Genomic DNA, 27943 nt, shown 5'->3' with positions numbered 1-27943 from the left:
AAACACTTTGCCAAAATTAGCAAAGGACAATAAATATGTGATTGTGCAGTGGGGAAGGTAGAGCTCAAATGATAAAACACGTGCTTAGCATGCACAAGGTCCTGGGTTCAATCCCCAGTACCTCCTCTAAAAATAAATAAATAAATAAGCCTAATTCCCTCCCCCCAAAAAATAAAAATATGAAAATGAATATATGTATGTATAGGAAGGACTGGGACATTGTGCTGTACACCAGAAATTGATATATTATAATTGACTGTACTTCAATTTTAAAAAGTGTGATTGTGCTATAATGAAGAACTCTGAAATTGCAAAAGTACAAAATTACTGCTGAGAAAAATTACTATCAAAGCGTACTTAAAGCATGTCACTCACTATCACATTTAAGAGGTCAACTTACTTATTTAAGAGGAATATACATTAAGATGACTAATAAATGGTAATTTTTAGGTCAATATGAAGTTTAGGTTTTATTAAAATATCTTAGATGACAAGAAAAGAATTACATAGTCTCTTCCTCAAATGTTTGGGTGACTTTTCAAAATATCTAATTTTGTTACTAGACATCCATTTTAAATGATCCATTTCCCATCTCACAAAAAGTATTTAAGGCAGCTCAAATGTCTATGTCAACTATCAGAAAATGAACTGAAGTCAGTTAGAAATTGGACATAGAACAAATGAGTGATGCTTAGGAATTAAGTTCAACATACGTTTGGTTCCCATCAACTGCGACACTTAAATATAGTATTTGCTATAACTATGTTAATAAACTTAATAATCAGACTGCAACATAATGAATTTTTTGAGTTTGTAGGCATTGCTGAAGTTTGCAAAGTTTTCTACATATGCAGTGCCCTGATAGCAAACTTAGTAGCAGGAAGGAAAGATATAGAGATCACATTTTCTATTTATTTAAAATTTTAATTACTCTAAAATTATCTTCTAACTTCCTGTGAGGAAAGCCATACAAATGACATCCTTACTTTTGTTTTCTTGGGACCTTTTTCTCTCTTGGATTCTATGAAACTATTTTCTCCCAAATTTCCTCTTCCCTCTGACTGTTCCTTCTCCTCCTCCCACTTAAACATTACTGCCCTTCTGAGATCTGTTCTCATCTATATTTTAAAGTTTTATGTTCTTCTTGGTCCCAAAGTTTCAACTGTGATTTAAACGTCACCTGCCTGAGTCCAAAGCCCCTCTCGAGTCCTACCTATGTCATGGGCGCTTCAAAGTAACAAGTCAGACCTGCGTCTTTTCCCCACAAACCTGTCCCTCTCCTTTTTTGGTGAACCACTGGGTTTACCCAGTGACATCAGCTTGAATCATTCTTTGTGCCTGCCTCCTTTTCCCCACATTCAGCAATTCACTAAATCTGATCTTCTTTATGGTAAAGATACTTCGTACAGCTGTTCCATCTTCTTGATCCCCAGCACTACTGCTTTGATTGAGACCCCACTACTACCCACTCTTCTGAAAATACAAATCTGAACATACTGTTTCCTTGGTTAAGCTCCTACAGGATAAAGACCCAACTCCTTGTCCTGGCACGCAAGGCTTTGGATGATCTAGCTTCTGGCCACCTTTCTAGATCTCCTCAATGTTAAATTAAACATTAGTTCCATGGGATGTTAAAAGCATTATGCAAGAAAAAAGAGTTCTGCAGTTCAGTTCAGTTAGTTTGGAAGAGTATTTTTTTTAATTAAATAGGCTTCTTTATTGTAGGACTTCAAACAGTCTCATGATCATTGCGAATCTCCATAATTAAAATGTAGTATGAAGTGTTTCCCAATCTTATTTGGTCATAGGACACTGTTACTCCTGAAATCAGTTATAGGACCAAGGATATGTGATGCACACACACTCTGATAAACACTGCAGCCTAAAGCTCATCCCAGTTGCAGACCCTTGAAAGACCTACTGTGCTCAGGCTCTTCCAGGCTTAGAACAAACTATCCAGGTTCAAAGTTACCACCATTATACAGATTCAGTGTAACCCTTCAAGGGTTGCACGAGGCATTATAAAACCACAAACAGTGTAATTAGATGGCACTGGTGGCATACTAAATGATGGAACCAGGTGACTTGGCATGTTAAAGTAACTTTGCTGGAGTTTGCAGATGACAGGTCTGGGGTGACGTCATCCCCCATTGCAGGTTGCCTAAGACCTGACAAGACTTCACATGATTATCCTCCCTAATGCTAACATGTTCAGAGACTTAAGAACCTGTGTACAAGGAACATTTCCAGGCTGATGCTTGATGGTATCATTTGCTGAAACGTATCCTTTGCACATATCACAATACTCTGTAATTTCTACAAAACTTAAGTGTCAGAAGGGTCATTTATGCCACTCTTTCACCTAAAATTATGCCATCTTCACTTTCAATCACCATCACATGTATTATTCCTTAGTCATGTCAGATTCTTATGCCATTCTCATAATATACGGTGGAATAACAAGCTCTGGGTCTTTACTCTAAAAGCTCCTTCTACCTGGAATAACTTTCTCCCCTTGTCCATACTCTCTTGAAGCTCACCTGAAACATCTCCTCCACTATGGAATCTTTTCTGATCAAAATTCCCAAGTATTGACCATTTGCTTGTGTCCCCACCAAATATCACACAACCCACTATGGCAACATTACTTTATGGATACAAATGTTTAAAAATTAATAAATTAAAAATAAATGCTAAAAGTATGTCTAAGTTCTAGACAATAAAACATAACATAACGAAACATAGAAACCTAGTAATGTATTAAGTCATCATGAAAACAACAGCTGAGTGAGTTAAAGATTACTTGAACAAGTAGAAAGGCCTAGTATATTTCTGAATGGGAAAGCATTATAGAAAATACACCAGTTCTCAAAGATTAATCCATAGATTCAAATGCAATCACAAAATATCTGTTTTTAGAAAATGGCAAGTCGTCTAAAACTCATCTGTAAGAACAAAGAGGAGATAGTAGAAAGGAAAAGCCCAAAAAATAATAAACAGTGAGGGGCTTCTTGCCTTATCAGATATTAGGATAGGAGACTATTTAAACGCAAAGTGGTTTGTGATGGAAGAATGGATGGATCAATAAAACAAAAAAGGAGTCCAGAAACACAATATATCCAGATACATTAATTATTTGATATACGATTAAGTTAGAGCTAACTTTCTAGAAGGTCATATGAATATTTTTAAGCATCTAATGTTCATACACTTATCCCTAGCAATTCTAGAAATCTAGGCTAAGGAAATAAGTATGAGAAAAGTTTATTCAGGTGTTTCTCATACTTTATTCATTATCAAAATAAATGTGGAAGCAACCTAAAATATCTACAGTACAGAAATACATATAATTGAACAATATGCTATTAAGCACCTAAAAAGAAAACATGATTTAAAGACACAAGAAAAACTGTACATTAAGCTAAATCATTTGTTTTAAAAAATGGCTGGAGACTATAAAGCTAAAATTTCAGTTTTAAAGGGGAAAACAGAGAAAGAATATAAGAAAATGATCAGATAGGAATATACCCAATATTTGCAGTTGTTATGATGGGATTTTTTTTCTATTTTCTAGATATTTTATTGCATATCATCTGAATAAACGTCATTCAAATAAAATAAGAATTTGTTATTTTTTAAGTTCTTACAGAAAGTCTTCTATTTAACACAAGATACCTTATTATAGTTATCACATTGCAATATTTATTTCATATAATTTGTGCTTCTGTGTTTAGTTTCAGGCAAGGAGTCAAAACCTTTTATGCTTTTTGGTCAAGTATGCGCTGAACTTACCGGCGTCCTCTGTATTTTAGTATCATGCATAAGGAGACAATAACCAAGCAGATGAGAACCACTCCACCTACAGAAAGCCCTAGAAAAGAAAACGGAATGTCAAATGCTAGAAAAAATGTGATCATCATTGTTTGAAGTGATTGTGGGGCCTAGTCCTAGTAGAGGAAGATATGTTATGTGACTTTTATATTTATCTTTTCTTGGCCATAAATACCGAATTCATGAATGAGCATATGTGGGCTTAAAGTTTTTCGGATTCAACCCTGGTTAACACTTAATCTAAAGCACTGAGCATTTGATCACAGGGTTCCAGTCAAGCTCGTGTTGAGCTTTTCTGTTCCTTTCAGTTTTATTAGTAATATTCTCATCACTGGGGTAAAATTAGGAGCTCAGGACATGAGGATCCTATCACCTTGCACAACATTTAACTCTCAGTTGTGAAATATATTTTGCTGCTGCAGAATAAGCCAGTCTATTTTGATAGTAACCAAATCATGCAAAAGATCAAGAGTTTAATGTAAAATAAGCTTTCAATATAGAAACTGGGAATGGTTATTTAAATCATTTATTCCATTCTATCCTAAGGTGACAGTTTGTGATGTGAAGTGCACATTAAAAGATCCTTAAAACACCAAAAAAGATCATTTCTTATAAGTGAAAAAAATTAACAGGCCAGATACAGGGCCTCAAATAATACTTTTTTTATATATAAAACACCATTAGAAGTCTTCTTCAAGTATTTAAGAAAACTTACCACCAAGAAGAGGAGAAAGTGAGCCTACGAAGAATACAAAAATTACAAAAATATTAGTCTAGTTGCATGGTTCCACGTAGCTCAGAGTCCCAGGGTAACGTCCCCAAGTTAACACACAACTCCCTTCTCTCTAAATCTACTTAAAAAGATGTACTGGAAACCTGGGTTATACCCAATCTTCCTTCATTTCTTGTGTAACACTGCCATTGGATTTAAAAAAAATAATTTTTTTTCACTTTAAGTTGGGGTAGTTCACTAATGAAAAAAACAATAAACTCAACTTTATAATCAGGGATTTCCCAGGTCAGAATGCAAACATTAATTGTTACAACAGGTTGGTTAATGTATTTTTGGAAGTCCCTGTCATATTAGTAAGCACTTATAAATGAAGATTCAGGAATAACGGAAGTCTTAGCAGTCAACTGCTTTCAAAGTACAGTTGGTTCTCCATATCTGTATCTGCAGATTCAACCAACCACAGACAGAAAATATTTGAAAAAATCAAAAAATTCCAGAAAGTTCCAAAAAGCAAAACTTGAATTTACTGTAAGCTCATCAACTATTTACATGGTATTTACAATGCATTGGTATTATAAGTAATCTAGAAATTATTTAAAGTATATGGAAGGATGTGCACAGGTTACATGCAAATACTATGCCATTTTATATAAGAGACCTGAGCATCTGCAGATTTTGGTATCCAACGGGGTTCTGGAACGAAGCCCTCTGCGGATACCACGAGATAACGGCATAAGGTTGTTAGTTTTGCACCTTTTCAGTTAGTGCTCTTCTCTTTTTATGTTCTGTCTTTACTTCTCCCATCCTCAGAATAGACCACCAACTTCAAATTCGTCTGTTACTGTACCACTGGTCACAGTCCGAAGCCAGTTTAAAACCCAGGAGTCCCTAACATTGAGGGGTACCCCTTACTCTCTTCTCTCCAGTGAAACGAGTCGGAGCTTAGTGAAGCCCTTTGTACTCACTTGGTGATTTGCAAACAGCCAAGGGAGGGTTCCATCGGTGATCTTCCTGACACTGGCTCTGAGGACTTCCTTCCAGGGTATACCCATCTTCACACTCTAGAGTGACGACAGCTCCATACTGATACATCTTTCCAGGCTCTAGCCCATTCTGGATTCCATTTATATGCTCTGGGAAGCTACAGTTCACCTCTGAAATCAAAGGAATCTCGTTGAAGCTGGGTCATACTTTGGCTTTTTGCCATGAACATAAATACTGCCCTTAATGGAAAGGTTTATGAAACCAACTTAAGTTTATTCCCAGTTAGTAAAGCTTCACTGAAACACAAAATGATGTCCTAGGCATAGACTTTTAGCATCAGCCATCTACATCAATAACTTCCAGGTAATTATGCCAGACTACATTCCTTCTTTGTGCTTTAGTTCTAAACCAAAACGATAATTTTAGTGGCTTCTTAGAGAAACTATGAGGGCTGAAAGGGTCATGTTAAGAACTCTGAATTATTGCTCCATCAACTTCTACTCTTATTATCTAATTCTTCTTACTTGTAAATGCTTCCTCATTTCTCCTTCCATCTTTTCAGTGTAGGGGTCAATAGTGTGAGATTTTGGATTTGAACTTGACTCTAGGACTTCCTAGCTGTGTGACTTTGGGTAAGTTACAGATCTCTCCATTCTGCTGGGATCTCATCTACAATATGGGGATAATCAGGGCACCAATTTCATATAGTTCTCATGAGGATTAAATGAGATAATGCATGCAAAGTGCAAGGCACAGTATCCAGCATGTGGTAAAAAGTGCTTACCAAGTATTCGATATTAACTCACTACTCACATTTCATATGCATTGCTAATGAAAATGAAAAAGATATTCTGAAACTTTAATAAAAAATATACCTATAATCTTACCACCACTTAGAGGAAATACGCTCTAACAATCATTGTACTTTTTACTAGTATTTTGCCAGATGCACACTTACCATAACTGTAACCACGGTGTAAATTCAGTTTGTACCTTAGTTTTTTAATTTATATAGACTTCAACTTTCCATATTTAAATGACTACATAAGTGATAGCTCAAATAGACTAAAGCCTCAGACACTTTCTTATTTTGTAATATTTAGATTACTTGATGTATTAATCCAATTAAATCCAATTCGATTAATTCAATTAAATGCATTTAACTCAACGGCCCAATTAATGCATTTATTTGGCTATTTTAAGTGGAAAGTAGCTAACAAATATATCTATTTGGGACAAATTTGATTTAAAAATAAGGAAAAATAAATAAACAACAAACCTTTACAATAAGGGGCAGGTCGGTTCCAGGTTCCCTCGTATGTGCAAAGAAGGAGTGCTTCACCTACCAGCAGGTAGCCTTGGCTGCATGTGTACAGGACTGACATCCCAGGAGAAAATCGAGCTATGTCTCCACCAGTATGATTCCCATTGGGGATCTTAAATGGATGCTGACATCCTGTGAAAGCTTAGATACCAATATAAAAGGACCTTTAATTTAGTACAGAGGAACACATAGCCAATGCTATCTGTGGGTCATAGCAATACAGAGTGAAGGCAGGCAGCAAGCCAACTAATTGGTTTCTAGAAATATTCATTCCGCCCAGATCAAGCAGTACTCAGGAGAGATTTGCATTTCCTGCCTATATCATATATGATCTGGAGACAAATCTCAAATGTAAGATGATGAAACATCAATGGTTTAAGCCCACAATTTTAATCTATCAACCAATAATATTTGTTTTTCTTTTCTTTTAAATGGTAGAAAGGCTGCAGTCAAGGGTCACACACTCAAATGCTTACAGAAGCTGACAAGTGAAGCCACCAGATATGATAAGTCAGAAAGCTCTGTCCTTCTAAAAAGGGTAGCCACTGCCCATTTCAAGCTACTAGTGCCTTGCAGGAAGGCAATGGCAGCCCTTCCTATATCACAGATCCACCCTTTGTCTTGGGCAGTGGAGACTGGTTTCACTTTGAATAAGACTACTATGCTAGCCAGAGAAACCAGGTTTGAACTCAGTTCTTGGGTCACCGACTGGCAGCCTCTGTTGTAGATAGACACTAATGGAGGTAAAATTACCAATGATAACTAAAATTACAAGAAAGACAATTCAGTGGGTCCATTCTACAGAACATCCAAAGATTTCTTTCTGGCTAGTATCACAGCCTTAAATATCAAATTATCAAGTAATATTACTGCCAAACAATTGCACTCCCCAAAAGGCATGTGCATTTTCCTATTCTAAATTAATAAAAAATAACAAACCGGGGAGACTCCATCAATTTAGAAGTTAACCATTATCTTTTCATGTACTTTTGTTCAACACACTTAGAAAGGAAAGGGAAAAAATCATGAGGTGAGATGGTAAGGCAGGTATTTCATAAAATAATGATTACATCTTAGCTTTTACTTAGTTTTCTTTAGGCAGAATGGCAAGTGTGATTCAAAACCATTTTTCTTTACTTTGTGCAACATCCCATGTTTTATTCCTTAAAATATCTTACCCTTTTTGATACAAGTTGGTACAGCTGGCTCCCATTTGTTGTTGGTATTACACTTAATCAAGTTACTGCCATTCATGATGAAGCCAGGATTGCAGGCAACATACACTATGTCATTGTGGGAATATGAAGACTGAGTTTTATTTAGTTTGTATCCATGTGTGACTTCTGGGTTAGGGCAGTGAGTCACAGGGGGAGATTTTAAGCACCGTGGGGGAGGTCCACTCCAAGATCCACGTCCTTTAGAATCCTTTATGCACCGTATACTTTTCTCTCCCAGAAGATAGAATCCTTGGTCACATTCATAAGAGACTTCGTTTCCATATAGAAAGTGTTCTACCATCACACCTTTGTGTCTCCCATTGTTAATCACTGGTGGAGGTTGACAGTCGATAACTGCAGAAGAGATTTAGGAAATTCTACTTCAGCTGGTACACCAAGGTGGACGGTCTTCATTCAGAAACAAACAAAACTATGCAAATGCATGTACTGCACATAGCTAATACAATTATTTAAATTTTAGACCCTGGATTATGTTTTCTGTAAAACAGCTTTATTACATTTTCTGACCATATGAGTAATACACACTCATTCACTAAAAATTCAGAAAATTCATTAAAGTATTAAGAAAGGGATAAATACAGCTATGTTCCCATGAAATAGAGAAATAGTCTACATTTGTTATTTTAAAATTTTTGAGCAATTATCAGGTATATGGCAAATACGGTCATTTCTCAGTATTCACAGGGGATGAGTTTCAGGACCCCTCCCGGCCATCAATAACAAATTCCAAGGATCCTCAAGTCTCTTATATAAATGGCATAGTATTTGCGTATAATCTATGCATATCCTCCCACATACTTAAAATCATCTCTAGATGACTTATAATACCTTATACAATAGAAATGCTAGGTAAATAGTAGCCAGCACACAGCAAATCCAAGTTTTGCTTTTTGGAACTTTCGGGATTTGAAAAAATATATTTCTGACCTGCAGTTGGTTGAATCCATGGATGTGAAACCCACAAATACAGAGAGCCAACTGTACTAATTTCCTACTTAATAATTTTGTTTCCCAAAACAAATGCTAGTGCCATCTAAACACTAAAAGATGTTTCTTAGTTTATGCACACTGAGCTAGAGTGCACAGACTGTTGACATATAGATTAGTTCTGCAGTGGCCTGTCATCTCTAACCCCTACTACCCCACCGATTTTTTCTAACTTACCTTTACAAAGTGGACTCTTTTTGAACCAAACCCCATTCTTATCATCTTGACATTTCCAATAAGCATATCCAGTCAACTGGTACCTAGAGAGAGAGAATATATTTTCTCTTCCCAATATCAAATCTCTGAAACCTAGCCTTCTCAAACCACAAATACAGAGCCACTTCTAAATAAGAACTTCGGCAGAGAGAAATTAAAGCCTTCAGCCCTCCAAGTAAGAAAACTACTTTAAACTTAAAATCGCTCACAGCAAAGCCATGTCCATGTCAAAAAGGACTGAGACGTCAGAGTTGCTGGTTAGATTTTGAAACCTCACATTCTCAGTTAGCGTGAAGATGAGGAACCACTAAAGGGAGTCATCAAGACAAGCTGAGGGTAGAATTAATGCACAAAGCAAGATGAAGACCCTTTCTCAGGATGGATCATCTTGTACTCACCCATCTTGGCAGGATGTATTAACTGGTACCACAGATGCATCAACTGGAAGCTCTCGAAGATCTTCTTTCAAAGGCTGGCATGGTGCTTCTAGAGGAGCAAAGTTGGAGTTACTTATACATGCCTGATATCAAAGACAAAGACAACTCTCGAACTGAAAGTACCTTCACACCGAGGGGCAGAAGGACTCCAATTTCCTGAAGGCATACAGTGAATGGATCTGTTTCCCACAAGCAAGTAGCCAGAGTCACAGGTGTAGTCTACAGTCATCCCAGGGGTAAAGAAGACCCTGTTTCCACCTGTATGCTGACCATGGTAGAGCCCAGGAGGTGGCTGACAGCTTGAAGATAAAACTTCCCACAGAAATACCAACAAAAACAGAATTTATATTCAAGAACTTCAAGTATACAATGTTTGCCAATAGACAATGTGAAACTTTTAAGCCAATGATCATCAAGTTCTTATTCATTATTGAATGCTTTCTGTGCCTTGGAAGGAACCTGGCACCTTCAAAAAGATCCTCTCAATTATTTACCCTGAATATACCCCAGATCCAAAGGGGCATTTGCACAAAGAACATATACAACAACACACAGAATATTCCATTAAACAATGGAAGAAATGGGACAGTAATCTATGCCCCCTTGCCTTTTTCCATGACTCTAGCTTTCAGTGAGCGATAATAAACAAGAACAAACAAGTTAATACTTGATTTTGCTCCCCATAGGGTTTTTACCTTTTTCACAAACTGGTAATTCAGGATCCCAGGTGTTATTGGCTTTGCAACGAACCTGACTTCTGCCATTCAAAGTAAATCCATTATCACACTTGAATGTCACAGTGTCATTGTAGAAATATGGGGCTTCCTTGCCAAATATCTTGTATCCATTTGCAATGTGGACATGTGAGCACTGAACAACAGGGAGGGAGAGTTTACAGAGAGGAGCAGGGCCACTCCAGATGCCTGTCTCTTGATCGTTGCTTGTACAATGGATGGTGCTCTCCCCAATGAGGATGAAATCCACTTCTCTCTCTGGCCCGGGGTTACATGTGTACGTGACTGTGGTTCCATATAGAACATCTTCTGAGGAACTCCCTGTGTGTGCTCCATTGTAGATAACAGGGGGTGGTGGGCAGGTGATTTCTGGAGAGATGAGAAGTTACTATACAATTCTGTTCCAGTATTAAAGCCCAAAGAAGAGAAATGAAGCTGGTTATGAGTTATCAGGTTTCTTAGAGGATATGAGTGAGTCATGATGATATGTGTTACATCAAAGCTCACTGCATATGTAAAATCCAACTTAAAAGACTTCATAGGAAAGATACTTGTAAGTCTTTGTTAATAGTGAACATGTACATTGATATCAGATTGTGAGGCAGTAAAGTCTGGTGGTAAACTATTAATTTAAAAACAGAATTATTTCTTTTTAATAACTATTAGGTCAATAAAAAGCACAGGGAAATAGAATTAAGCTTTTTTGAGTATCATCTTTGTGCTGAGGTGATATGATAGGTTAGCCAAGAATACTAACTTGATTGAACATCTACTTTTTGACAGGTAATTTTCTCAGCTACAGGGTAGGAATAGTAATCTAATTATAATAACTTTGAGATCTGCAGCCTTATGCTAAGGTTGTAGATAAGAGGCTAGAGATCAGAAAAGTTACACAAATTGCCCCAAGTCATGTGAAGGAACAGAAATAGAATCTGAGTTTGGATCCCAACCAGTTCCCTTTCTCTCCCCTAAACTACAGTGTGCCCAACATTAAGGATGGCAGCTCATATATTCACTGACCTCATTATTAGTATTCTCCTGTATCATAAAAAGAGAATCAGTAACTAAATTGCTATGTTTTGAAGTAGAAAGAGGTGACAACAGAAAGCAAATCTCATGCAGCTGTAACTATTGACAAAGTGAATAGAACAAAATCTAATATTCTTTTTCCCATAACATGGAATCTCACAGGAAATGCAAACAGCTCACATTATTTTAGATCCTCTGTTACTTTTTTACTCACCTTTACAAAGACGAATCTCCATAAACCAAGGAATTGTGCCTTGACACAGCTGATAAACACTCTCACTTAACCGGTACCTAGAGACAAAGAGCCATGATAGTTTGCCATCTGGTAACCACTAACCTAAGCGAGAGCTGTTGGCTCACAAGCAGACTCATTACTCTCAGGACAAGAAGCAATAGGAACAAAAATGTGCACAGCATCAGCACGACCTGTCCATGGCATAGCACAGGTTCCATTAATGGAAAAACAGAGTGATCAATGCTTCCACGAACACGTGATGGAGCGGGAGGTGGTCTCGGAGATGAACTTTTACACAGAGCTTGCAGTAGGCACTGATAAGTCAGACCTAGTTCAAGCTGAAACAGCCCTCACTTACCCTTCATCGCAAGAAGAGTTAACATCTGCTCTAATAAATTGGGCCTCGGGTTTTTTAAAGACTTGCTTTCCTATGGGTTCGCACTCTGCCACTAAGAAAAGAGACTAGGATAAGAAATCAACTCAAGGAATCTCAAAATAAAAAATCATCTGCATCCAAAGCCTGCTACCTCTGCATGTGGGGGCAGCAGGCCTCCACACTCCCTCAGAGGTACAACGTATGGATTCTTCTCCCGCCAGCACATAGCCAGGGTCGCAGCTGTATCTGATGGATGTTCCAGGGCCAAAGTGGATCATGTGTCTGTCTTTCGTTTGCCCATGGAGGATCCTGGGAGGAGCCTGACAATCTAAAGAAAAGGCAGAGAATTTTTCTGATGTAAACTACAACAGAGAGAAACTGAGCCAAAGAAATTAACATTAATGCTACAATTCCACTTTGGTGGCAGTTGTATGGTACAGAAGTTATCTTGCAGCCTCGTTTAAGGTAATTTTAAATCTGTGGTTTTCAATCTTTTTTTTAATTTTCTGCATTTAGGCTGCTGCAGATTTTGTTTGATTCCCTCTATGTACACCAACTCCTCTCCTGTCTCTTCCTTTTTTAAGGAATCATCTTCCATGATTTTAATGTGAGATTTCCCTGTAGGGGAAAGTCTTTGCCGATATCTCTTTTAAGAAATCACTGTTAAGACAAACAAGCATCTTTGCCAGTTTTTTCCTTAAAGAAATAGGCAACTTAGTGACCCCTAATATTTTTCCCCAATGATACTCCCACAAAATGAATGGAAGAAAATGTTTAAAAAAAAACTTCTATATAATTTATATTCACTATATTCAGTGTAATTGAGGAGACTGGAAACTGGAAAAGGCCCTGCTGAAGTCCGTAACCCCTTCTCTTATGCTTCAAATGGATGAATAAGCAGCACCTGTTCTACGTATGGGGATACCTACCCTTTTCACAGACTGGTACCGATGGTTCCCATGTGCCTTGGGCATCACATCGGATTTCCTTGCTGCCCTTCATTTTGAAGCCGGATACGCAAGCGAATACCACAGTGTCGTTATAGGAATATTGATCTTTCTGCCCAGATAATATTTTGCCTCTTAGGATCTGGGGAGGTGGGCAGTGAGCCTCAGGAATAGAAAGTTCACAGCGTGGGGCAGGGCTGCTCCAGGTCCCAGTCTTCTGACTACCATTGGTACAGCGGATAGTGCTGTCCCCAACAAGGATGAAATTCACTCCTTTCTCTGGGCTTGGGTCACAAAAGTAAGTGACTGTGCTTCCGTACGGAACGTTCACTGAAGAGCTGCCTGAATGCCTTCCATTGAGAATAGGAGGAGGTGGTGGACAAAGAATTTCTAGAGAAATTATGGAGAGAAATGACAAGGTTGCAGCTGTATTAAAAACAAAGAATACCTCAGGTGTTGCTTAATGTCATTTTCATCGTAGATTTGAATCTAATGAACCTGTCAAAGCAGCTGTATATTATTCAAAAAAAGTATGATTTAGAGTTTTATTCTTTTGGGGAGGTAGGAGGTAATTAGACTGATTGATTGATTGATGGGGGTACTGGGGACTGAACCCAGGACTTTGTGCTTGCTAGGCACATGCTCTACCACTGAGCTATACCCTCCCCACTAGAGCTTTATTCTTGAATATATATATATATATTCAAGTATATATATATACTTTGATGATCCTTTGATTTCTTTTACCAAATATACAATCCCTTTATGTGCATGGCCTGAACAGCAACTCTGCGTAGCTTTCAGAGAAAGATAAGTCTAGGAACCCTGTTTCACTTGAGTAAGCAGAGAATAAAGAGGTAATTCGAGGCTACTTCAGTGAATAACATATCCCTTAAAGATTTCTAGGAGAGATCTTCACTCTGTAAGACCCTGTATAGTAACAACTGAACAAAAAGATTTCAGCTAAGCTGAGACTGCGGTGTCCTGTTGAACCTCTGGTCAATAAGCCAGTTACAAATCACATCAGCCTAACATACCTTCACAAACTGGCATCTTGGTCCAAAAAGTTTTCTGTCCAACAATTACACACTGGCTAGACGGTTGGCCGTGTAATTGATACCTGGAGACAGAGGGAAGTCATTCAGAACTATCAGGCAGAACAAAAGCTTCTATTTAAGGCAAAATCACTTAATTTCTGTGTACCCCTTTTATCAGCATTCTCTCTCATAACCTCAAGCTGTCCACAGACCCTCACGGAAGAGCCTTCTGCAGGTTTCACAGTTCACACCAGGCACATGTAACTCAAAGGAATTAAATCTCACTGGCTCTCTCAACACTCACCCTTCATTACACGAAAAGTCCACAGTTACACCAACCCGAAAACTTGTGGGCCTCTTTATCTGCCCATTGAGAAGCTGTCCTGGAGGTTCACACAGTGCCTCTAAGAAAACAAGCCAAAGATGAGCAAAATGTGGCAAGTAACATTATAACCCAAATCCTTAAAATTGATTGTAAATTTAGGGTACCTTTACACGTGGGAGTGACAGCACTCCAGACTCCTGAAGACAAACAGCGAATGGTCTTTTCGCCAAGAAGCAAGTAACCAGGTTCACAGCTGTAGGTCACAGAAAATCCTGGGGCAAAGGAGCTAACACGCTCCCCTGTGTGATGTCCGTGAGCGATTGTGGGAAGTGATGGACACTCCAGGGGAAAATCTTTACACACACACAGTAGGGAAATCAGATGATAGCTTCTACCCAAACTATATTTTGACTTAGTACATAAATCCAAGTAAATGATGCATGATCTATGGTAAGCAGATATCATTCATTTTCAACTCAGTCTTTGAAAGATCAAACAGGCGTGGTTTAACTGTATCCATTTTATACCATAAATAGTACATTATTTATTTTTAGTTACACCTTATGAATTATCTTTGCCACATTTCAATAGAAAAATTTCAGTTACCAAAAAAAAGTCCATTTTCACTCATACCTTCATCTTACCCTTAAGCCTGTTCTCTGCTCCAAAAGTGGCATGTTATTATAAGGGGTGATCCTGTCAGATATTTGTAATATAGTTTCTTTGGATCCTCTATGTGATTTATATACACACATATTTTGGGTGTGTATGTATACTCAATACATATTTTCCTATGCCTTACTTTCTTTGCTTAATAATCTATATCTTTCCATATTAACACATACAGGTCCGTCTAACACTTGATAAGGCTTAACAGTTTTCCGTGGTCACTCCATTTTGTGACTATCTTCAGATCTTCCCTACCTCCAAGTTTACATGTCTATTTATGGATAGATAGACTCCTATTTCTCTAATAATAATTTGTTCAGTTCTTTAATCAATTTAGAATTTATCAATAACATTCTTTATTAGGAAAATAAGTACCTAATTTTGATGGTATAATTTTTGTCAAATATTGCATGGTTCCTGTCATTACATAACTGAAATTCAGATTTAGATTCCAGGAGCAACATTTACCAGACCAAAGAAGAAGGAAATGAAGAGCTTACAGAAGTTCCTATTTTCAAACTTACTTGATTTGAAATGTTATGACTTAGGAGACAAGTTGGGAAGATTAGCAGATCACTCAATGAGGCCGAAGACAACAGGGCATCATAGCAGCCAGGTGATATTAACAGCTATTTTTGGACGAATTCTAAATCCACTGGGTGTGTTTTTTGCTATTGAGCCCATATTTCTTCTCATTTTAACAATAACCCAGATATTTGGTTTAAAACCACCCAATTCTCATAGTTCCAGTGAACTCTGGCCCCCATCCTTGGGACACTCATTCCGTTCAGTTATTAGTTGTGATCAGTCAGATTTTTCCATTGTACTTAAGATTCTTTGCTCCGTTGATGTTTGTTGAATGAACATTTATACCCCCCCAAACTAAGAAAAAACAGGAAGCCATAATTTTCACCCTTTCCCTTGCTCCTTCCCTCCACCCCTACATTCACACATTCACAACATTTTTACTTCAGAATGATACCAAACTTGATCTGCACAGAAATACAAGGACCCAACCTCCTGACTCAGTTTTATTTTTTTTCTACTCACCACTCTCACAGGTTGGCAGTGGTGTCGGCCCCCACTTTTTATTTGCTTGGCACCAAACAGTTTTGTTTCCTTTCATGGTGAAGTTGGTATTACAGGCAAATGTCACAGAATCACCATGTCTGTATGGTGGTCTAGACTTTTTACTTCTGTAACCCCCTGGTACTGTGGGTTCAGGGCAAATAGAATTTTTATTGTAATATTCACAAATGGGAACAGCTTTATCCCAGATTCCATTTACTTGGTCTTTACTTATACAAAAGAGAATACTTTCTCCAATGAGGCGGAAGGTACCCTGACAGCTGTACCTCACCACAGTGTTAAGAGGTGTGGGGCCAGAATGATAACTATTCCGTCCATTCTTGATAAGAGGAGGAGGGTCACAAGAAATCCCTGCAAAGTAGAAAAGAAAATATGTGGTCACACTGATCATGACAAGAAGAAGATTCAAATTTAGATGAAGGGTCCAAACTGAAGTCATGCCCTTTTTTCAGAAATAGACTTAGAAATTTGTACAATTTGTTTCTTATTCATAGTCCCTACATAACCCCAGCCTCCTAAATTCTTACCTTTCTCTTGCTCCTCAGCAAGAGGAGCAGTATAAGACTATAAGTCAACTTGACCAAACAGTAACAATGAGACAGAATTTATTGAATAGTTCTGTGTCTAATGAAAAACAAAAGGCAAACAGCACATGAAAAGAATATGTTAATGACACACTAATCACACGTGGAGAGACACCATGGACTAACGAAATTTGGGCTCAGTAGCCCTGGTTTCAAATGCCCACAGTCATTCAATAGCTGTATGGCCATAGGCAAGTCTTACCCTATCCTAAGCCTCAGTTTTCTAGTCTAGTATAATTCAAGGCTGTAGTGAGAATCCAGTAAGATAAAAGTACCTGAAAGGGGCAAGTACAATATCTGGAACATGCTAACTATGCAATGCCTGTTTCAAACACACAACTGGGACTATAAGTAGTGAAACCACATTCTGTCCTGCTATTGAAGATACTGCAGCCTCATTGCAAGTCATTTGTTATCTTTTGATGCTGGACCTCTTTGAAAAGCCACAGGAAGTTATCAGATGTTTTGAATAATGACCTCGTATCCTTTATTTACTTATCCTAAAGGGTATGAAGAATATTAATTGTTTATATTGGTATAGATACACCTTTCCTGAGTGGGTCTCAGAATAAAGGGAAAATTGCCAACCTCCAAAACTTCTGGTTGATTTCCATTTAGCTCCAAGAGTTGTTCATACTGGCATAAGAAGACACAGCCAAACCACTGTAGCACATCAGTGCTACTCATTTTCAGTAGGGGTAACTTTTGAGAGCCTCTATCTTTATGCACATAGACTACTCAATGCAAAATGTAATCAGCTGAATAAATTTAGTTTTAGTCTGCATTCTACAACGTACAGAAGAGTGGCATATATATGTTCAAAGCACACATATAGATAAGGTTTTATAATTGATAAATGCATGAGAGCACACCAGAAATCAAGAGGCACAGTCCGCACTTGATTATTTTTGCTTTCTACTCACGTTCACAGACAGGAAACTTATTATTCCAGAGTACTCTCATTCCTTCTGAGACACACTGACTAGAAGACTGGCCATTTAACCGGTACCTTAAACAATAAGGGGCAGAAAATCAGCTGTAGAACAAACCAGTTCTTGGCTGTATGGAATTAATCACTTCTTTCAAATATAAGGTATTGGTGGGCTCTATTTTTGTAAGCATTTCTGGCTTAAGGAAAAAGTCCAAGATTGTGAATCAGCTCAGCCACGTGAAGACTTCAGACCAGCTAAAAACCAGAGGAAAAAGACCCTAATGATCATATTCTTTTCTTTAATTTTTTCTTTCTTCCTTGGCATCCAAATATCAAGATTCTCTTGACCGTGTAGAAGGAAATAACCTCAGTTCCTAGTGAAGAAAATATCAAAGACCTCGTTTCCTAAGCTCACCATGAAGATCCCCTCTCACTAAACACCCATTGTCCATTCATTCTCCTAATAGAAGCCTTAACTTCTGAGCCCAAATCTTGCTTTTTTAAGTGATGAAAAGACAATTCCCAGCTTTGCCTGGCCATGTGCAATACATACACATGGAGAAAGCCAGTGTTATTTGCTTGATAACAGAAGTCTTAATCATAAAGTATAAAGAAAAGGAGAAAAAAATCAGAGAAAGAAAAAAACTAACTACCGTTAGAGATCACAGTTTGCAATACTTAGCTGTGGATCATAGACTCTAGTTCAAACCCCATCAGCTTGCACTCACCCCTTATTACAAACAAATGAAACCTTTGCCCCAAGCTGGAGATTAGGAGGAGCTACCACACGACCGTTGAGAAGCTGCTTTGGAATGGCATCACATGATTTCACTAGGAGAAAACAGACAAGGCTGATACATAGAGTCAGGAAACAGTTGCATTTCCTTAAGATGGAATAAACCTTTAGGCACCTTCACATTTGGGAGCTGTATGGCTCCAGGTTCCCAAGGATGTACACTGCATAGTGTTAGTTCCAATGAGAGTGTAGCCAGGCTCACAGCTGTAGGACACTTCCTGTCCGATTAGAAATAATTCCTTATCCATGTTTCTATAATTGCCATGGTGGATATGTGGAGGTGGTAGACACCCTGAGGAAAGAACAGGACCAGAGGCCTTTTATTTCTGAAATAAGAGTGTTCTTCTCTACAACCTAAGCCAAGCTGGGATTGGCAGGAGTAAGATGAAGGTCATGTCAATTCTCCTAAGTGTAAGGAAGAGACTCTTTTGGGTGAGGTGGAGTGGGGTGAACATGTGTTACATTTTTAGACATGATGATCCATGCAACTGTCTGCCTTCTATATCTTGATCTATACCAGGAAGCATTACTCCCACTCATCATTTTCCCATTTCATTTAAGTGGATATCATCTCATTAAAATAGTCAAGGGAACCAAACTACTATAATGCATTTTTACCACCAAAATCTCCTCTTTCTTCCTGCTCCCCAAATCACTGATGAAGTTTCTGAGCCTCGTGGGACACTCCCAATGTTGCCAGGTTTTTACTAAGTCGGGTGTTTCTCAATAAAAGTAGGGAAGGAAGGGAGAATGGGAAAAGAGACTCAATCTTAAGTCTAGCCTAATTCCATAAAGGCTATATTTTTCAATAGGAGAATGTATAATACCTCCAGTAATTTGAATCAAATTCTGATCAGTCAGTTTGCCCCATTGACTTAGACAATAGGATTGAAAGTTTATTTTCTCCTCATTTAAATAAAATCTAATCATACATGATTTTAATCATATAAAAATCTCTGATCATTGGCTCTGGTACTATCTGCTTTTTTAAAAGTGTCTTCTAATTTCCTCCACATTAATGCAGACCTAGCACTGTTCCAGAATGTAGTAAATTTCCCACCTTTTTAACATTTATATACTACTTTTAAGGTTTACTTTTAAATTCTTTAACCAGGATATCCAACCACATACACTATCTTTATCCTCCTCTTCTCATAAGTGCCATATATCTATTCCTCTAAAAGTCTCATTTTATTTCTAGATCCCCAAAATTTCAGCCAAACTCACCCTTGAAGCACTTTGGCAGTGGAGGATTCCATGTGCTGTTTGGTTGACACCTTGCTATGTTGCTGCCTTTCATGGTAAAGCCAGGCTTACACTTAAACATCACAGAATCACTTAAGAAAAATGAAGGCCTAAATCCAGATTCCACGATTCCATTTTCAACTTCTGGAATTGGGCATTTGACTAGAGGAATACACTGAGGGGGAGGGCTGCTCCAAATGCCAACGTGATTATCTTTGCTGGTGCAATATATTGACTTCTCACCCACGAGGTCAAACAGCTTTTTCCCATTCTGTCCAACATGGCACTTATAAGTAACCACCATTCCGTAGTAAAAATTCTCTCTATTGCTGGTGTGAAAGTCTCCATTGGAGATGGCTGGGGGCGACTCACAAAGAATAGCTTTTTGGGGGGTAGATAGGAAAAGAGAGAAGTCATTTAAACGTTATACCTTCTGGGAATTTTGTCTGAACTCTTGCAAACCAAACCTCCACTTAACCTACAATTAACCCATATTATTGAAATTCTGGATGATCATCTCAAAGATGGTTCTAAATGGGCAGTAGCAAGGTAGGCAAATACACAGAACTGGCCTGATAAAACCCCCGGAATATGATATGGTCACCAGTCCCTACCCCTAGAACACAGATAAACTGTTCCAAAAGACACCTAGGATGGTGTATGTTTTGCATAGGGTAAAGTTGGCAGTGTGTAATCTTGTGGCATATATTATATTTAAGCACTTTTTCACTATGAAATAACTTATCATCAAAGGACAGTAAGCAAAGGAAAGTGTTGTGGAATTGAGGGCACTGAATAAGATAAACCACAGGTCTGCATCCAGAACTACTCAAACCAAGTGTAACCCTCTTGGGTACTTATTTTGATTGTGTAGATGTCCACTTTCCTCCTAGGAGAGACAAGGGGTGCAAGAAAGGGAAAATTTTACTCACATTCACAAAAAGGCATGCTCTTATCCCAGACTACAGCATTGTCTGAGATAATACATGTAGCGGATGAGTCACCAATGAGTCGATATCTAAATACAAAGAGAGGAGTAATCACCTCCCAGCTGGACATTGTAGGAAAGCTTAGTTCTTTTTCCACTGAAAGAATGGCAAAGAATAGAGTATCATATGTAACAAATAATGGAGACTAAGGACTCATACAAAAGATTCAATAATCTAAATTGAAATGAAAATTGACCTCCTGGTCAGTAATACTGAAGATTTAAAATTGGAAGAAGAGTGGCCCAAACTCCTTTCTCTTCTAGGAATCTTCACTAGTGGGTAATCTTGAAGAGTTGTTTCTGGGGCAGATCAGAGAGGTGATTCTCTTTTTGCCTATGTTTAAGGGTAGGTGGCAATTTCTGGTTGAAATTACTGTGCTAACATCCATGTATTCTGGAGGTAGCTCTTGCCAACTCACCCTTTATCACAAGAATATGTAATTGTTGACCCAAACATGAAACCCCTGGGTGCGAGGACAGAGCCATGGAGAAGTTCTCTAGGATTCATACATGATTTACCTACAAGGGAACATAAACAAAACAGAATTTGGAACTGGGATTTAGGGGACATTTTGTGTTTTATATTAAACTCCAACCTGACTGGACTTGCTTAGTAACCTAAGTTTATTCAGAAAAAAAATCTGACATTTACAAAACTTCTATCTTCCAAAGGATCAAGTCAACTCCATAACACTTTTCATTCAAAGTACATCGTTTATATTTCTGAGCATGGATCAAGCATTATTTGTAGTCAATCATAATTTATAATCTCTATTTCCCCTTTTTATATTCTGTAAGTGATGGCAAATTCTACCAAATCTTCTGGCTTAAGAAAAAACCTCACAGTCATCATTTCCTTTCTGTAACTCATTCTCTATCTGCTGCTCTTCATTCAATTGGTCATGAAGTTTTCGTGATTGGATTCCAGATCCCTCTCTCCAAACCAACTATTTTGCCACTGCTGTAATCTCTCACTGGATCATTAAGAAATAAAATAAAATTCTAATTCTGGTTGCCATCAGTCCTGTACATCTTCTGTACCACTACACACATTATCTTCCAGAAGCACAAATGTGGTCATGCCACTCCCCATATTTAAAAACTTACAATGACTTGCCATTGTTTATTGGAAAAGAATGAACAGCCCATCACAATTAAGCTCCAATCCACTTAATCAACTACTGTCCCTCACCATGCACCCTATATTCCAACAACAGTGAATTTTTCTTTTTTCCAAAGACATCATATTCTTCTACACCTTTATGTGTTGGCACATGCTGTTTGCTCTGTCAATAATGCCTAGATTTCCCTGTTCTCCTAGATAGCATTTATTATTTACTTCTCTATGATGTTTACAGACTTTTATCTCTACAAATAAAAAAAATACATCATAGCACAGTATATGTTTAAAGTCAGTATTTATAACTAGCAGAGGAGTTCCTCAAGCACAGAAACTAGCTGATTAATTTTTATGTCTCTCCCTAGTCCCATTATCTAGCCTAATGTTTCATATCTAGTGGTTACTCAAAAATATTTCTTTGAATTGAATGGGGTGATAATGAGGTGAAACTAGCATTCCTTGTATACTAACTTCTTAGCTCACACTAACACAGTACAGAAACCATAGAACAAGGTCAAGGAGATGATAGGATAAACAGAGTTGATCAGCTCTGATGACTTAACCCCAATACCCAATACTCTTAGGAGTAAAAGAAAACATGGGAACCCAAGAGCCCCTTTATTGAGTTATCACTGAGATAAAATTTGCTCATATTTTATCTTGAAAATAACAGGTTAGCCCATAGAGACATGTTATAGATCCAAAGATTCCTCTATTACAGATTACTCACGTTCACAGAATTGCTGAGTATTTGACCATTTGGAGGTCTTTAGGCAGGTGATAGAGAATGACATCTTCTTATACCCAGGAAGACATTCATATTCCCAAATTGTCCCAACAGCAAACTCAGACTGATCACTCTGAACTTTAGGCTTAGCAAAAGGATAACTTGGCGGGAACTTACACTGACCTAGAGACAAAGACCACAGGAATATCAAGACTAAGAAAGGCTAAGATCTCAATCTGTTTCTGTTTTGTCACCAGTTACACTAACAACTTTGATCTTTAGAGATTAAACCTAAAATGGCAATATTTTCTGGGTCAAAGAATATATATCTTGCAGTATGAATGCATATACAGAGAAATAAGCTCAGGAGTTCATAGATTTTTAGGATAGACTTTTGAGGAAAAGCTGGAGAAAATCATTTTTTAAACCAAAATTCCATGGAGACACTGGGGTTGTTCCATCTTCTTACAACCTCATAAATAAAAAGTTAAACCTTATCAATAAAGACTTTTCTGGGATAGCACAGGGAACAAATACATGAAAGGCCTTATAATCTCATCGCATGTATGACCTTCTAAAATTACTTCAATGAATTAACATTACTGTATTATTCATTAAATTTTAAGGTTGTAGCAAGAAGAAAATGAAGTTATTTGTTATCCTTCATTTATTTTATTCCATTAACCTAGGAGAGTAATATGCCCCCAAAAGAGCTTAGTAAATACTTCCTGATGGGTACCAGGTAAGATGAGCTAGCCATTTCAAGACACTTCCTTGTAATTTAAAATGATGATGATGATGATGACAATGATGACGATGATGATGAAGGAGAAGAAGAAACAAATTTTATTCTAGAAAATGGGTAAGAAACTATAACGCCCATACTGTAACACTTGAGGATGTACCTGAAAAAGACATTTTTCTAAGTATGAAAGAGAGGTAAAGATTCAACTCCAGAATGGTGGTATATTTGAATATCAAATTTATAGATCTCCTTTCTTAAAGAAGTCTGAAACAGATACAGGTGAAAGTCAGATAACAAACATGGACTAACTGACACAAAGGCAAACACGAGGCTCCCAAGCCAGACCCAGCCTTTTTACAGCCCAACACTTCTGCTGAGAAGCCACAGACTGGATCTAGGAATAGCTGTCACTGTTGGACACAGATCTCACTGTAGGTCTCCTATTTCCTTTTTCAACTTCTTTGGTTTCCTCCATTAACACCTACAAATGTCCCCAAGTGCATATTTTTGCAAACAGCAAGACTCTGGAGAGAAAGTCTGAGTTTGTCTTCAACGAAGGTCAAGTTCAGGACCCTGCTGTTATTTGTACCAAATTCACCCTAATCAAGTGATTTAACCTGTAATTATCAAACGTGAATAAGGACAATCCCAAATAATTTTCCACAAATTGGAAAATCGATTTTAGTTCACAAGATTTAATCAGTTTCAATGACATAGACTAAGATGCAACCAAGATCTTGAAGTAGCAAAAGTAGAAGAGTACTTTATAACATGACATTCGGAGGTGAAAAGAGATAAGAATCACACTTTCTGGATAAGAAACAGTGGGAAGTTCTTACTCCTAATAAGGAGACTTAGGGACTCTACCTCTTTTGAGGGACACTAGCTCTTCTTAGTAATGAAATTGACAAAATCCCAAGTCATATGACAGAATTTTCAGCAATCATGTTCTCTTCCACATCAGAAAAGGGATAGTCTATGAACCATTTAGTAACATGAATTTTCTTAAGGTTCACTGCACCCTCTTCACATCTTTTTTAAAATCAGGAGGAAAAATTAGTGTAGATCATGACTGGATCTAAAATAGAAGATAATGGCAAAGCACTGATATAAACATGTCTATATACATGTCTCAAAACATGTTAAAAACTAAGGAGGCAAAGGAGTTTCTGGAAAACAAGGATACATTTTACTCTTTATTTGGGTCCAAGGGGATTTACCTGCAATGGCTTAGAAATCCGTTTGAAATGAAGAACAAATACATAGGATAATAAAAATAAAACTGAAATTGAGAAAGCAGGTAGGAAGATAAACTATTATTGAGGATGAGAATTATTATAATCAAATACCATAACACAGGGTTTCCAGGCCACTTGATCATTTTTGAATGACGGTTATGCAGATTAACGAAGGTATTTTCTTAAGCACAGAATATGCATCAGTGAACATTAGATATAGGCTCCCACCCTCATGAAATTTATATTCCAATAGAAGGAGATAGATCATAAATAAATGCCAATAAATAAATAGGTGGTATGTAGAAGAAATAAACAGAGTGATGTGTCAAAATGGAATCTAATGGAAAAGGGAGGGGACAGGGTGGCATACAATTTCAATTATGACGGTTAAGGAAGGCCTATGAGGAGGAGACATTTGAGTTGTGACTGAAGGATAAGGAGGAGTTAGCCAGGTAAAATGCCAGGTAAAGCCAGGTAAAGATGAAGATAATAGACCAATGATCATAAACACAAAATAGACTCATAGACATAGAATACAAACTTGTGGTTGCCGGGGGGGAGGGGGGTGGGAAGGGACAGACTGGACATTTGAAATTTGTAGATACTGACAGGCATATACAGAATAGATAAACAAGATTATACTGTATAGCACAGGGAAATATATACAAAATCCTGTGGTAGGTCACGGTGAAAAAGAATGCAATAATGAATATATGTATGTTCACGTATAACTGAAAAATTGTGCTCTACACTGGAAATTGACACAACATTGTAGACTGACTATAACTCAAAAAAAATAAAATTAAAAAAATAAATAAAATAAAAGATGAAGATAATGTCTTGGAGAAATGTTCAACTAAGGGTACGGAGAAAGTTAAATGTCAGGAAGCAGACCATGTAAGTAGTAATGGAACCAAAGTGTGCAATAACCCTTAACAAGCTAGGGATGGATAAGCTTAGATGCTGGCTTCATAAAAACAGGTCCAGACAATAATCTTATTACTCATATTTAGTAATAACATCCAACATCTAACTTTCATTTCTCTAATCTCATCTGATTTTCAGGGCAGCTCAGGAAGGGTAGGGCTGCTAATCCCCACTAGCTTCATTTTACAGGTGAAGAAACTGAGGCTCAGGGAGCTAAATGACTTGCCAAAAGTCACACAGGTATTGAGGTCTGTATGCAGTAAACTTGTTAATAAACTAGGAATCCACTGGTCTCTGGAAATTATTAGAAAGTTAGACCTATCTGGTCACCAAGAGACTCTAAGTTTAGCAAATCACAATACTTCTTCAAAATTAAGGCAATCTGGAAGGGAAAAAGTTATAAAAAAGGTAGAATGACACCTCCTAGACCCCTCGCCATTACAGAAAGTAAGTAACACAAAGTACTGTCATTTTTATTCACGTATCAGCTTTTCTAAATTACTCCAGGTGTCCATCCTTTAGGATCTCTTTACTTACATCATATTAAAGTTAAAAAAAAAACAAAACAGAAAACAAACAAACAAACAAGCAAAAAACATGAGCACCATGCCTGGGGAGTCAGGCGTTATTCTTATTCTGGGAAGGCAGCGGGAAGCCGTGCTGCTTTTACTGGGCGGGAGCGAGTTCACTGTGAGCAGAAACTCCCGCGCCCAGCGGAGCATGCAGCCGAGTTTTGCACTCATCACGAGACTAGGTTTTGAGTACGTGCCTAGCGTTAGCACTCGCAGACCTCAGACCCAGAGCGCGGAGCACCTGCTGAGTCCAGGGGGCGGGGAGCGCAGAGAACACAGAGAGCACACACCACCAGCCACACAGGGTAGATCATATAGCCTCTCTATGCTGCAGCCTGCAATTCTGACGGTCTCTGCCTGGGGAGTGAGTGAGGACATTCAGGAGCAAGAGATCCAGAGATCCCCCAAAGCGAGCGGGAGGCAGGCAAGCGTCCAGCACGGCCCCCACCCCACTTTGTCGCTTTTGATTCGGCTTTGCATCCCGGCACAGAGGCCGTCCTGGCCCCAGATGCTTCCCTACCTCCGCGCTCCCCTTCCCAGCTCACCGAGGACCCCTGGCACGATGAGAGCCAAGAAAACCCCGAACAGGCCCGCAGCGCCCATGCCACGGCGGCAGCCCCAGCGGTGGGATGCGTTCCGAGACTCGCGAGCCTCCGGCAGCTCCGGGAGGGCAGGGTTGGAGGAGGAGACAGCGGCAAGCAAGGGGAGGTGGCCCCTTAAGTAGTGTCTGGCACCACGTGCTAGCTTGAGCGCACACCTGCGGGCTGCTGGGGGCCGGACACCGTGCTGTGAGGATGGCACAGGCTTAGGAGGAGGGTTTGGCCGGGGGCGGGCAGACGGAGGAACCCTGACCCAGTCTTTGGCTCAGGCTCCAGTCCTCCTCAGTGCCACCAGCGACTTTCCAATTTCTTTGACCGCACAACCCAGTGTATTCACTTTTGCCTCTCTTGAGATGTGGAACAAAATTTCACAAAATAGTACTCACCGTTATTAATCTACAATGCTCTATTCTACTATTTTTCTTTTTCTTTCCTTTTTAAAAATTCTGATTTGGATTCACTAAATTTATTTCAAAAGCTACTAATGTTCCCAACACTCCGTCTGAAAACAGTTTACTTAGAAAGGAAACTGAGGAACGGCAGCCACATTTTCTTTTGACATAATTTCTGCAGAAAAGTTGCAAGAATAATAAAAAGAATTCCCATCACCTAGATTCTTCAAATGCTAACATCTTCTCTTTCTAGTTAGATAGGTACAGATAGCATAATACAGTTATAAAACACATATATATATATACACACACACATACACACTTATATGTGTATATAAATATAATTATATACGTTTTTTACTTTGGGACTCTGAGGTAAGTTACAAGCATGACACTCCTACTCTATATAGTTTGGTGTCAATTCCCTGAAAACAAGAACATACTCTTGCATAACTATAGGACTAGTATGATGAGCAAATACAGGAAATTAACACATTACCTAAGGGACAGACTGTGCTCAGATTTCTCCAGTCAGCTCAATATTCTTTGTTATAGGAAACAGACACACACACACCCTTTTTTTTTTTTTTTTTTGGTCCAAGGTCATTCTGGGATGATGCGTTGCATTTGATTGTCGGTTTTTCTTATTTAATCTGGAAAAGGTCCTCCATCTTTTTTTGTTTTTTATGATCTTGACATTTTTGAAGAGTACACAGCAATTACTTTTGTAGAATGACTTTTAAATTAGTTACCTATTGCATAGTAACAAATTACCCTAAACTTATTGATTAAAAGTGAGAATAATATTTATTGTCTCACACAATTTCTGTGTGTCAGGAATCTGAGAGCAGCTTAGTGAGGTGGTTCTGGCTTGGGGTTTTTCATGAG

General features: G+C 38.2%; 1 protein-coding gene across 1 annotated transcript in view; it reads right to left on the bottom strand.

The window, feature by feature from the left end:
• The window catches only part of LOC140688720 (complement receptor type 2-like), a 30711-nt gene extending 4039 nt beyond the window's left edge, over positions 1-26672 (bottom strand). Inside the window, exons 1-25 of the mRNA XM_072948458.1 lie at positions 26610-26672; positions 22586-22765; positions 21155-21254; positions 20680-20765; positions 19730-20128; positions 18618-18794; positions 18435-18537; positions 17699-17784; positions 16153-16542; positions 14598-14786; positions 14413-14512; positions 14109-14191; positions 13054-13461; positions 12276-12452; positions 12107-12197; positions 11728-11804; positions 10446-10853; positions 9874-10062; positions 9712-9799; positions 9275-9357; positions 8051-8443; positions 6828-7013; positions 5530-5718; positions 4547-4570; positions 3793-3871 (exon numbers count right to left, since the gene is read on the bottom strand). Coding sequence (XP_072804559.1) covers positions 3793-3871; positions 4547-4570; positions 5530-5718; positions 6828-7013; positions 8051-8443; positions 9275-9357; positions 9712-9799; positions 9874-10062; positions 10446-10853; positions 11728-11804; positions 12107-12197; positions 12276-12452; positions 13054-13461; positions 14109-14191; positions 14413-14512; positions 14598-14786; positions 16153-16542; positions 17699-17784; positions 18435-18537; positions 18618-18794; positions 19730-20128; positions 20680-20765; positions 21155-21254; positions 22586-22765; positions 26610-26667 — 4343 coding nt within the window. The 5' untranslated portion in view covers positions 26668-26672. The remainder of the gene's footprint in view (positions 1-3792; positions 3872-4546; positions 4571-5529; positions 5719-6827; positions 7014-8050; positions 8444-9274; positions 9358-9711; positions 9800-9873; positions 10063-10445; positions 10854-11727; positions 11805-12106; positions 12198-12275; positions 12453-13053; positions 13462-14108; positions 14192-14412; positions 14513-14597; positions 14787-16152; positions 16543-17698; positions 17785-18434; positions 18538-18617; positions 18795-19729; positions 20129-20679; positions 20766-21154; positions 21255-22585; positions 22766-26609) is intronic.
• Positions 26673-27943: the final 1271 nt, after the last annotated feature.

This window comes from Vicugna pacos, chromosome 23 (assembly GCF_048564905.1).
Source record: "Vicugna pacos chromosome 23, VicPac4, whole genome shotgun sequence".
NCBI classification, from domain to species: Eukaryota; Metazoa; Chordata; class Mammalia; order Artiodactyla; family Camelidae; genus Vicugna; species Vicugna pacos.
This window is presented reverse-complemented; position numbering and strand designations above follow the sequence as displayed.